This window comes from Hippichthys cyanospilos, chromosome 9 (genome assembly GCF_059441005.1).
Source record: "Hippichthys cyanospilos isolate Australia breed blue-spotted pipefish chromosome 9, RoL_Hcya_1.0, whole genome shotgun sequence".
NCBI classification, from domain to species: domain Eukaryota; kingdom Metazoa; phylum Chordata; class Actinopteri; order Syngnathiformes; family Syngnathidae; genus Hippichthys; species Hippichthys cyanospilos.
In genome coordinates, this window is record NC_142377.1 from 6,124,737 (window position 1) to 6,137,222 (window position 12,486).

General features: G+C 39.6%; 1 protein-coding gene across 2 annotated transcripts in view; it reads right to left on the reverse strand.

Moving 5' to 3' along the window:
• Window positions 1–11,935, reverse strand: part of phc2b (polyhomeotic homolog 2b (Drosophila)) — a 33,107-nt gene extending 21,172 nt beyond the window's left edge. Inside the window, exon 1 of one of the 2 annotated variants that reach the window (XM_088424617.1) lies at window positions 11,792–11,935. Coding sequence is in view for 1 of the 2 variants with exons in the window: in XM_088424616.1 (XP_088280742.1) it covers window positions 454–497 (44 nt within the window). In the remaining variant the exon portion in view is untranslated. Of the gene's footprint in view, window positions 1–453; window positions 589–11,791 lie in introns of those variants that run through there. The other variant, XM_088424616.1, reaches the window with a different exon arrangement.
• Between the last annotated feature and the right edge of the window lie 551 nt (window positions 11,936–12,486).

A 12,486-nucleotide genomic window follows, 5' to 3' on the forward strand; every position in this document is an offset into this window, starting at 1 on the left:
TAGTTACAATTCACCGCGGGGGTCATTTTTGGGGTAGGCACACATGTGGATACACTATTGATGGGCTCAAGTTGACAGGATATATCCGATTCTCTGTTTTTCAGAATTGTCACTTGAAAGTTGTGGGTGAATGCAACCAAAGCGTACAAACAACAACTACAACAAGTCGACTGCAGCTCTCCACACCCCTTGAGTGAATGTAATGTTTTCACATGGCCTTACATCTAGAGGATTTGTGAAGTCAAGAGGAATGGAAGAGCCATTAAAAGGCTGTCTGACAGATCAACAGACTAGCTGGCTCCAACGCAACACGGATAGCAACGAGCCCTCATTAACCGCCAATGTCCAAACCCCACAAATTAAATATGTAATGGTGGCTACTGCAAATGTTTGCGCGTGTGAGGAGGGGTGCTCAGCTGCTGAGACAAAGCCCCGCAACCCCGGGTCTCCTACCTTCTGTAGCCCCCCCAACGCGATGCAGGGGTATGGTGCCCCATCCCCCGGGAGCGTGCTGTCCTACTTCAGGATGATGCTCTTCTTTGTCTGCCTCCCCTCTAGCGCTTGCTTGGCTGACTGATTGACTGAGCGACTGACTGACTGACTGAAAGCGTTTGTGCGTGCACGCTATATCAGCCCAACCCCGCCCCCCATCCTCCAACACCTCCACCTACCCCCTAACGCACGGCAAGCTCGTCGTCCCGGCATCGACACCCCACTCCGCCAACCAGGCCGCAGCCTGCCTCATGATTATGTGGTATCCTAGCGACAGCCAACGGGGCAACAGCGGAATCCCCGAGCAGTGCGTTGTGGTGATTGGTTAGCAGGATTCTCTCTAATGAAGATGATGGTAATGATGGGCAGCCCCCTCCCCCTATGTTACCCCAATTTTTGCATGCTTATTTGCTTTGACATGACGAACATTACTTTTATTGCTTCTACGGCATCTCTGACTGCATATTTCCATTCATTTTAATATAAACGACTAAGAAAAACTACCATCCCGTTGTTGCAACCAAACACATTTATTGAACAAATAAGCATCTATATGAAAGCCAATTTAGTGCCAGTCAGCCAGCTAAGGACATCGTACCCGATCTCACTAACAAGACAGTAATTCACATCCATTTGGCACTTAGGGCAACTGAAAGGAGGCTATTTTGTTCTAGAGAGGTGTGTTGGGCTCTGAGTGTTTATTTACTCAACTGCAGGCATTACCAGGTGTCCACTTGAAGCTTGGCACTTTGCTGTCCGTTGATTAGTGGACAGAAAAGTAACACTTTACCATCCATGTCCTTTATTCTTGGTATCTATCAATGCATTGCAGTTGGGTCATTACTAATAAAAATAGTTGTCCACTAGGTAAGAGTGTATTGAGATTTTTTGGCACGAACATTATGTATGTGACACAATGCATATACAGTATTAGATAAAGGACAGAAGGGTAAACCATGGTCTCCTCCACAGACAAAAAAGAAAAGCTCAAACTCTGACAAGTCTACAGTACACAATCGCTAGCAATATGATTTTGGCAGGATGTCAAAAATTCTTAATGCGTCATCAGACAAACAAGTATATAGAGGAAAAAAACTAAAGACTCATTGCTGAGCATTTAAAAACCTTTTCATAGGCAATAAATATATACCATTGCCAAATTGAAAGCATATTTTAGGTCAAACAGTTACCGTTAGACATATCTGTCGCAACATTTTTTGTTGCACACATTATGTTGAACAAAAGTTCATTAATTGGAGTATATCCTGCTAGCAAATTGCATTTTTAAACGTTACTTTGTTCCTATAGACAAAAAAAAAAAAATGCCCATTTTGATCCCTTGCTGTACTCAATGCAAACCAAACTATAACTTTATACAGTAAGCTAGAAATTATAGCCTTTGAAGTATGTACCAAGTAGTGATTTTTGACATACTGATGCACTCCTGGGTGGCACAGTGAAAAAAGCGGTTAGCACGTTCACCGCACAGTTCAGTCCCAAGTGCAATTCCAGCTCGCTCCTGGCTTCCTATGTGGAGTTTGTATGATCTCTCTGTGCCCGTGTGGGTTCTCTCTGGGCACTCTTCCCACATTCCTAAAACATGCAAGGTAGGTCCACTGGAGGCTCTAAATTGTCCTTGGGTGTGATTGGGTGCGTGAATTGTAGTTTGTCCCTGTATGCTCTGCAATTGGCTGGCCACCAGCCCAGGGTGTTCCCCACCTACTGCCCAAAGGCAGCTGGGATAGACACCAGCAAGCCTGCAGCCCTAGTGAGAATAAGTGGCTTTATAAAATGGGAGGATGGCTGGATGGATGTTAATGAAACTGAGAACAACAGAGTTGGTAACCAAGAACTCCCTGAATACTTCCAGTGTGCTTAGATTAGCCTAACAAAGGACAAACGGAAGCATAATTAAACAGACTTAAAAAAAATAAATCTTTTATATTTCTAAACTGACTTTTTGACTTGACTGAAATTCAAACATCATCCTATTACAATCATTTTACTCTTGCATGGCCAAGATGTACTTTTATACAAATATCAGAATTATCACTTTACGATTGAGCTATCAGAATTTTAAGCATAAGACCCGTTTCCAACTTGCGTAGAAAGTTGGAAACGGGTTGATTATTGATTTTGATTTGATCATTGCAGCTAGAACGAAACTGCTAGCATGTAGAGAGGACCCGCTTGAGTACTGATAATGACCGCAAACTGCCTCTTAAAATGACATTAAAAGAAAATAATAATCAGTAATAAAATGAACTGACTTTGGGAATCCAAAGCTGCCCCAGACGGGAATACTATTCATTCATGTGCACTACGGGTAGATGGAATCAGAGGATAATGGCGTGCTTATGGTCTGCCCCGTCACATTAAGATGGCACCCGCACGTCTGGCTCAGTGAAATGTAGCCATTCCACAGAAATGTTGTATTGATTGTGGCCGACCATGCATGAAGCTCATTGATTATCAACTTCTCATTAGCATATAGATTAGCTGGAGGTGCGGCCACGGATGTGGGCCTCCAGTCTCCAGCACTTGTGAGGCTGAGGGGGGTGGGAGGTCAACAAAAAAGAAGAAAGGGACAATGATAGGATGGCTGCCTGATTATGAACCTCAGGGTATGAAAGCTGGCACCCCTAAAAGTGTCATGAGACACCAGATTAAACAGAGTGCTTTTTTAACAAAGCAAGCGAAGGGTTTTGAAAAGCAAACAAACCACATCTTCTGGTTGAAAGGAAAACAAAGCTCATAATTAATTACAACAACAATGCAGCCAAATGCCCGCTTTTCCATGAAGGTACAGAAAAAAGGGTCATATACATACATACATACACACATTATATATATATATATATATATATATATATATATATATATATATATATATACACACACACACACATACACATATATATATACACATACACATATATATACACATACACACACATATATATATATATATATGTATACACACATATATACATGTGTGTATATATATATATATATATATATATATATATATATATATATATATATATATATATAAATATATATATATATATATATTACACATACACATACATATATATATATATATACATATTATATATATTATATATATATATATATATATATATATATATATATATACATATATATATATATAATAAATATATACAGTCGGCCCCCGGTTTACGAACACCCTATTTTACGAACATTTTGACTTACGAGCGTGGTCCGCGGTGTATTTTGTCCCCCACTTGCGCACAGACCATTCGCCTTACGAGCAATCTAACATGCCGGCCATTGTATTTGTTCATGTATTTTCGCTTTGCCACGTCATCAAAATCAGTAGTTAAAGCTTGTCATGGTAACGTAAAACGATATTGCTCTTACAATGTCACAGTCACTGTTCCAGTCACGGTGTCAGTCACGGTCTCACTCACGGAGATGCTATTGGCCGGCGTCACGTCAATCACAGAAAGGCCGATATGCTATTGGCCGAACACCTTTATCTAGCTTGATGGCACAGCTGGTCGGGACGGAAGGAAGGAGAGAAAATGAGTGAAAAACGGAAGGAAGGAATGTTGTGACGACTTTGGAAACTTTATCTGTTAGACATGGCTTCTAAAATTGCAAGTGGCGGTAAAGGAAGAAGTAAGATGATGATGACAATAGAAACCAAGCAGGAGATAATAAAAAAATACGAAGGAGGCGCATGCATAGACCTCGCTCGACAACAAAATGGAGAGGCTTCTTCTATTATGGATTAAAGAGAAGGAAATCGCCGGTGATATGTTCTAGTTTTGAGAAAAGTTCCCGTTTAAGAAAATAAATAAATAAATAAATTCTGCAGGTTGGTCTCTGCTCCCCTCCGCCTCCACCCAGCTCAAGTCACATCGCCCCAAAGGTAAATGTCAATTTTCCTATGTATATGTTATTTAATTTAACTGTACAGTAGATTATGTTACTCATTTTTAATATGTGTATAAAGTCGTGGTGTTTTTACCTAAGATTTTTGCACACATTGCACGCATTCACTAATTAACATAGGTTTGGATTGCCCATCATACGAGCAGTTCCAGTTACGAGCGTAGCCGCTGAACGGATTAAGTTCGAAACACGGGGGCCCACTGTATATGTTTATTTATATTTGCGCACACGCACACACACACACACACACACACACACACACACACACACACACACAGGTTTGCACATCAAAAACACTGTGCACCAAAATACAATTGCTGGACTGTAGTACTCTCTCTTTCATTACCTTTTGCAACAACTTAAATTCAGATGCCATGCTTTATTCACATTTGATGCCTTAGGTGCACATAACCTTGGCAATTTGGAGTTAGCAATCCCACTAGAATTCCTGTTTCCTTTTGGGGTTAATTTAGGCTAATTACTAAGCAGCAATTTGTCAAAGTAAGAGCAATGGATTTCACATAAAATGGCTGCTTCAAACCAAAATTCTCAACTTCTTGCTTTATTTCACCCACAGTTATGCATGGGCCGATAACCGCAATATATCTCGATTTTAAAAGTCACGGTTATTTAAAACTTTCCAAATCTGTCGAGAGGGGTGGGGCAGGGGGTGGGTAGTTTAACTCAAATTGATAATTATATAAACATGGTTGTGATTATATTAATATTTGCATTTTTCAGTTTAAATGGGATGTGTTCAATCACAAATAATTGATATAAACATATACTGGTGAGCAAAACTCACTGAAGATTTGTTTTGATTTTATTGACATATTTTGTTTTGATTGAACATTATGAATGTTGGTTATTGTAACAAATGCTGTATTATGCATTTTGTTTCAGAATAAAACTATTTAGAATGTACAAAAATGGCTATTTAGAAAAAAAGATTCTAAAATTCTATATTTTAGAGTGTAATTTCAACACTGTGTTTCAATACCACAATATTTCTGGTCAAGGTTATCATACTGTCAGAATCTAGTTTCGTCTAATGCCTACCCCAGCATATTTTTTTTCCACAGTGTTCAACCCAGGATGTTTGTTCTACAAAACGGCACAAACACAGCGGCAGCCTGGTTCGAAGGTGTTCATATTTGGCACCAGTTGTCAAGCTACTGAACAAGTAATAGCCCTGTGCCTTTTCCCACTGGTTTGGACATAGTGCAAAGCTGTACTTAAAATACTGTACTTAAAATCAAGAGGGAGAAGCGACCTGATCAAAAGTGGAACAGTCAAACACCTAATCAAATAAATCAATAATTATTAGGGATGCACCGAATTATCGATCAACCAAATTCTTTCATCTGAGAAGCAATCTTGAAGGGCATCTTGAGGGCAAAAAAAAAAAAAAAAACACTCTGGGTTTTTGGACGAAAAAAAATTAAGATTAAACAATACATCCGAAAAATGATGTGATGATGCAAAAACTGCTGCAATCAAGCATCTGTCTAAGGCAGGGGTGGGCAACTCTAGCCCTCGAGGGCCGGTGTCCTGCATGTTTTCCAGTTTTCTCTCCCTAACACACCTGATTTAAACCATTAGCTCATCAACAAGCTCTGCTGGAGCTTGAGAATAATCCTAATCATTTGATTCAGGTGTGTTTGAGAGAGAAAACAGGAAAACATGCAGGACACCGACCGGCCCCCGAGGCCTGGAGTTGCCCACCCCTGGTCTAAGGAATAGCGTACATGTACCCAAAATAATTGCACAGGCAGTAAATGACTGCATTTTGCCTTGTATGCGACATGTGCTCAATTTTTTTTCCCCTTAAACTAAGGTCTCTAAAAACTCCAGCCAAAGTCGAGATTTGCCGAATTCTCAGTTTTCTGCGTTTGCATAGAACAGTCATAAATTGAGTTTTATGTTATCATTACTTACACAAATACCTCAGACAAGCAGTTGTCACCTTTGTTTACTGTGTGCTGCTTACCTGCCCTGTGTCTGATGCAAAGAGTAGTGTGCTACGGCTTCCTTTATCTTCTTTTTTTTCTCCCCGTCTCATTTCTTGTTATGCCTTGACTTGTGTCGTAGTTTTTGCATATTTATTGCAAAATGTGATGGTAACAGTTAATGTATGAAGCATTTTTTTTAAATAAAGTTGTGAAAAATACCTACTGATAAGTATCTATTCAATTGCTGTTTAAGGACACTACAGAGCCACTAATCAATTATGCTGTCATTGTATAATATGGAACAAGTTTCCAGCATTGGTGCTAGCCGCTAACTACAGTGTTACGCTTGCATTCAAATACAGTTGGACATTCCAAACTCAGAGGAAAAAAACTGTAACTTAATAAGAACAAATGTCTAAATTATGTGGACTGCCTATCAAAATATAAAACCTGAAATATATTTCAAAAAAATGATGGGAGTAAAATTATGTTGATATTTAATAAATAACAAATGGTCCATCCTGTCACTTATGTGTACAATACAATACAATAACTAGGTTTCTTTCATACATTCTTGTGGTCGGTATGCCAATGAAAATCAAAATAAAGACTAAACTTGCCTCTATACGTAACTACTAACATTTACCACAAAAAATGCCACACATTGAAATTAGCCCCCTTTAAACAGGTGTAATATGCAAATTATTTTATTTTCAATAATCATTTGCCTAGTTGTGCAGGACACTGCTTATTTCAGCCAAACATTTTCATTTCTATACATCCCTAACTATTGTTTTTAATCGATTTTTCATTTAAACATTTTTTTTTTTGGTTTAAGTGCACAAATACCTGAAAAGCTATCTTCTCAATAGCTCAGATTTTCTGATTTTTGCTGTCTTCCATGAAAATAAAACATTTGCTTTCGAAAACAACATTTTTGCAGACTTTATGACGGACCAAACCAGCGGCTGAATCTTAATTCATCTATTCTTTTTTGCATTCTTATAAATGTCAAATTTAAAATCAACAAATTATTATAACTGATTAATTTTTAAAATACTAGTTTAAAATACTAGTATTACCAAAGATCTGACAAAAAAAGAAGCATGTGAGGCTGTTATATTTCTTGTGAAGCTAACGTTTTAGTTATCTATTGAAACACTGAAATCACACACTACAAACAACCTGGTTTATTTTATTTATATCCATCCATCCATCCATTTTCTAGCGCCACTTACCCTCACAAGGGTCGCAGGCTTGCTGGTGCTTATCCCAGCTGACTTTGGGCAGTAGGCGGTGGACACCCTGAAGTGGTTGCCAGCCAACTGCAGGGGACACAGCTATAAACAACCATTCAGGCACTCCATCACACCTAAGGACAATTTAGTACATCCAATACACCTGCCCTGACTGTTTTTGGAGTGTGGGAGGAAGCCGGAGTGCACAGAGAGAACCCATGCAGACTCGGGGACAACATGCAAACTCCACACAGGAAGGCCGGAGTGTGGTGGATTTGAACTCGGGACCCTGAGCGAATGTGCTAAAAATTGCTCCACCGAGAATAATATATTTATATATTAACATTTTTACTTACTTAACCTTTAGCAATAAAAGTTGGAAAAACCTGGCATTTGCATCATAGCAGACAAGTCAACAAAGAAGGCGAATGAGGAAAAGCAGACTTTACGGTACACTTTCTATCTTAAACCTACAGAAACCCATTTCTGATGCAGATTTGAAGGCAGCTTCTCAACTATGGGACTGAGGCCTCATGGTGGTGTATCAAGGTGAGTGAGTCCAGGTAAGCACTTGTCCGATTTGACTGTAATCTTTTTCTAAATAGACCACAAAAAAGACGAAACAAGCTCCTGTAATTGAGACATCAGAATGCAATAGCGCTCCCTACACACAGAGAACAGCACAAAACAGCATGGCAGCTTCCAGTACAAGTGTCTCCAAAATGGAAAAGTCAACCCATCACTTCCTAGTAAGTCTTAATTTCTACTGCCTGCATTGGTACCACAATTAAACACACTTATAACGCGGGCTGTTAAAAAAGCTCCTCAAAACACAGATGTTGAGGGAGCAATAGCAGTCTGAAAACGGAAAAAATATGCCTTATAACCTCTGGGTACAATGCAGTGAAAATTTTCTGTCAAAGCGCACCAATTAGGGGCACACTGAAATAAAGTCTCTGATGACTTAATCTCATCGGTGTCATGTTGATGAAGAATAAATGGGTCACATATGAGGTGCCAATTTCAGTTCACCTAATATTTTACAGATAAAATAGACTGCAAAATCCAAACAATTTTGTAGTTTAACCAAATTACACTGTGGAAAAAAAAAACATCAACAATCAAACCTTGAGGTTTCAAAAACTCATTATCAGGACAAGAGTGGAACCGAAGGATTCACGGTTAAAGTCCTGCTGGTCTGACTGATGTTAAGGCGCCCTAATGCAAGCCACCATCTCCACCATCCAAGGTCAACCCGCAACAGAGCAGGCACAACACGTTGTCTAAAAGCCTAAAAAAAAAAAAAAAAAAAAAAAAATTCACCGACTGTATCTACTAGGCCTGGATTTTTTTTTTTAATCTGATATTTAAAAAATTGATATCTCCTGCCCTTTTTGCTACGGCACATGTTGCCCTTTGAGCTTCTGACTTGTTTCTTTCACACTCATGTCAAACAGTAAACAAGGCTAACATGGCCTTGTCATGACGCAAGGACACGACACACCCACAAAACGATCTGTTCGAAGTGCTGCTATCAGGCAGACGGTTGAGGAGGAGCCTGAGGGACAGGATTGCCAGGCTGGCAAACAGTTTCTACCCACAAGCCATCCCGATTCTCAACAAATCCCTCACGTGCTAATCTGCCACTTACTGCACGCATAAATAATATTTTGCACTAATATTTTTCACTATATCATTAGCACGATTCTTTCCGTTTGTTGTTTTATTGCTATTTTTTTTTTTTAATTGCTATTCATTTATTTGCTCGATTATGTAATGTAGTTTGCTGCTCAGGAAGTGAACAGAATAAGAATTTCATTGTGTGATATAATAATACATCACACATGACAATAAAACGCTTGAATCTTGAATGACTATGCCCAAAGAAAGCAAACCATTTGTTCAAACAGGAGTTGTATTGTGAGTGGTTTGGCTATGCGGCAAGAGACATGGAAAAAGAACACAACGCTGTAATTTGTTTAAAGCCATTGCAACAAAAGGGAGCAGCGCAACAAACTTATTTCAGCAACAAAAAACAGAGGCACACACGAGTATTTAAATATTAAAGTTTTGCAAGGGGAACAAGACCGCATCAACGAACAAACGTCTTGCCAGAGGCTGGTCTTTCTTGACAACCATGTATTTAAAAAAAAAAAAAAAAGGGGGGGGGGGGGGGGTGAGGGGCAACTCGCACAAACTTCATGTCATGTATAAAATAAACTGGAATGCCTTGATTGTCACTGTATGGTATATGACAAAATGGGTAGCACCTTATCAAAATAGTTGTGTATGTATCCTAAGTAATACAAGTTGCAATGTTAATCTCTAAGTTAAAAAATGCACTTAATCACTCATACAATGTGCTACTAATAAGCTACATTTGTTTACAAAAGTATTTCTTGCAAGGCAGACATTTTGCACTTTAATTCTAAGGAGTTATGTAAGTTAAATGCTAGTCAAAAATGAAAGAAAAACTTGTTTTTGAATGTTATGACATAGAAGATAATCCTCACCTTGCCAGTGACATTACATTAATAGCGAAGTACATAACAAAAACAACAGAGTGCGGAAGGGTTATTGTACTCTACTGTAAGTCTTCAAAGGAAGGTACAGTAGGTGAAGTCAAAGCTTTTTCACTTTTCCCTGTTTTTTGTCATTTGTCATTGACTCTTTCAGTGCCATGGATGAGAATTTTTGTCATGTAAAATACTTAGGTTGTGTTCCAGTGACAAGAATTCTCATCAACTATGTTTTATTTGTTTTTAATAAATGGGTAAATGACACTCCTAGCCAGCGCTCCCCTTAATATTATGCCGATCGAGCACTGTTGAAATGAAAACACATTTTCACTGTTTTTGTTCATGTTTTGTCAAAGGGAAGAACTGTTGAGGTGTTACAGATGCTCATATGAAAATATATTTGTGCCAACTTCACTGTTGTGCAGACAACATATCTTTTCACAAAAAAAATGTTATTTTCTTCTCTTGTCCAAAAGCATAGTGTCACTCGAATGACCTATTTACCCAAGAAGGTCTGCGCTGCCGCACTTTTGACTCTGTCTCGGACCAATAATGGCCTTTAATGGACGTATTCACGTACAGTTTTAGAACCAGGCCACTTTTTCTTTGAAACAACAAAGCAGTAGGTACTAGAAAAAGTCAGTACAAAAGAGTAGATCCAGGTAGATTTCTTGGTGGAAACTGGGTTTTTGTTAAGTAGAGTTGATAATGTTGGTGGAAAGGGGTTTGAGAAATTTGACATTTGCACATATAAATGAAAAAACAATATGGCCCAAAACTAGTTTACCTTAGTAGCTGTTGATGGCTGCTAGTTAGTAGGGAAACCTCAAGATTGCTGATTTTGGTCAAGTTAAAGGACGAGTCCCGAGTTTCAGAAATCTTTTAATGGCCCTACTCACAGGCTTGTCCAAAAACCTATTTGTTGTGTGTGTGTGTGTGTGTGTGTGTGTGTGGGGGGGGGGGGGGGGGTACAATATGTGATGCAACACAAATTGTGATTGTCAGAGGGGTCAGTGCCTAGCTCAAGGACAGCCTGACCGTAATCCAGAGAGAGACTAGGATGCTTCCAACAACTAGTTACGGTTTGACTCCTCAAGTTTTATTGAACCGAAACCTTGTGGCTACAAAGCTTGAGTCCCTACAGATGAGTTGAATTGAACGTGGATATAGCTAACGTTGCGACCTTGTGAGAGCCGCCACTTTGAAAAACTTCACACTGCAATCACGTGCTTGATCTACATGCGTCTTGCAAATCTAAACCGAGGTGGGAGTTCAACGTGAGTTTAGTGGAGGGCTGCTATGACAGACGCGTGTCAGAATAGCTCGTGTCAGGATCGTCCGTCTGTTACGCCAAGCGTCAAGTCAATCATGGGGCTTGTTGGTGCAACTGAACATGCCTGCCCCTTTTAAGTATTTCTCCTCACGCGTTTGTTTTGATTCTAGGCGAACGTGGTGAATTGCGAAACTGGGCGTTAACAAACACGAACACCTATGAAGCGGAATTTCATGAACAAACGACACTAAAACACCGATGTTTGGGGGGCGCATGGTAGCTAGCGTGCCAGCCTCTCGCGTTCCAGCACACAAGCCACCGAGCAAGCTAGGAGCTGGGATGAAAAGGAATTTTTAAAACAAGCCCCTCGCTCACCGTTGCTGTAGGCTCAACGTGTCGCCGTCCTCCGAAGTGCCGTGTCCTCTTGCTTAGACTACTAGTCCATTTCTGGGCCGCTGAAGCACCGTTAAACGTAAGCAGAAGCACAGCAATGGCAGGGGGAACTTTTTTGCGTTAGCATTCCACACTCGTCACGTGTCACATAAACGACCAATAGGTGCAGAGCACGGGGCAGTAGGGTCCCGCCCCTTCTTGCTAGACGCTCATCTCCTGTTACAAGGCGACAAAACTCCAGTCAACTAGCGCCGTTTCGGTCTCTATGGCAACCCAGAGCCATTAACCCCCTAACACCCTTTGAAGAGGACAAAAAGGAGCCAGCCATATTATGGGAAATCGACTTTTTAAGTGCTGCTTGAACACGAATTCACTTTTATTATAGGAATGAATTTAAATATAATTTGCTCCAAGATTAAAAAAATGAATAAAATTAACCCTGTGTTGTAACATGAACCAGCGAGAGCATATCACTTTGACATACGGATTTACAGAAAAAAAAAAAAAAAAACTACTGTAATAAATATTTGGACATTGCTTTGTTCAAAACAGGAAGGAATTAAAATAAACAAACGAGTCAGGCCTGACTAAATTGGCCAATTAAGACATTTTCAACATTGGCCAAATGCCCAATGTTTTCCGATTGTTTAAACCTTTTACCTTTCAGCAATTATATA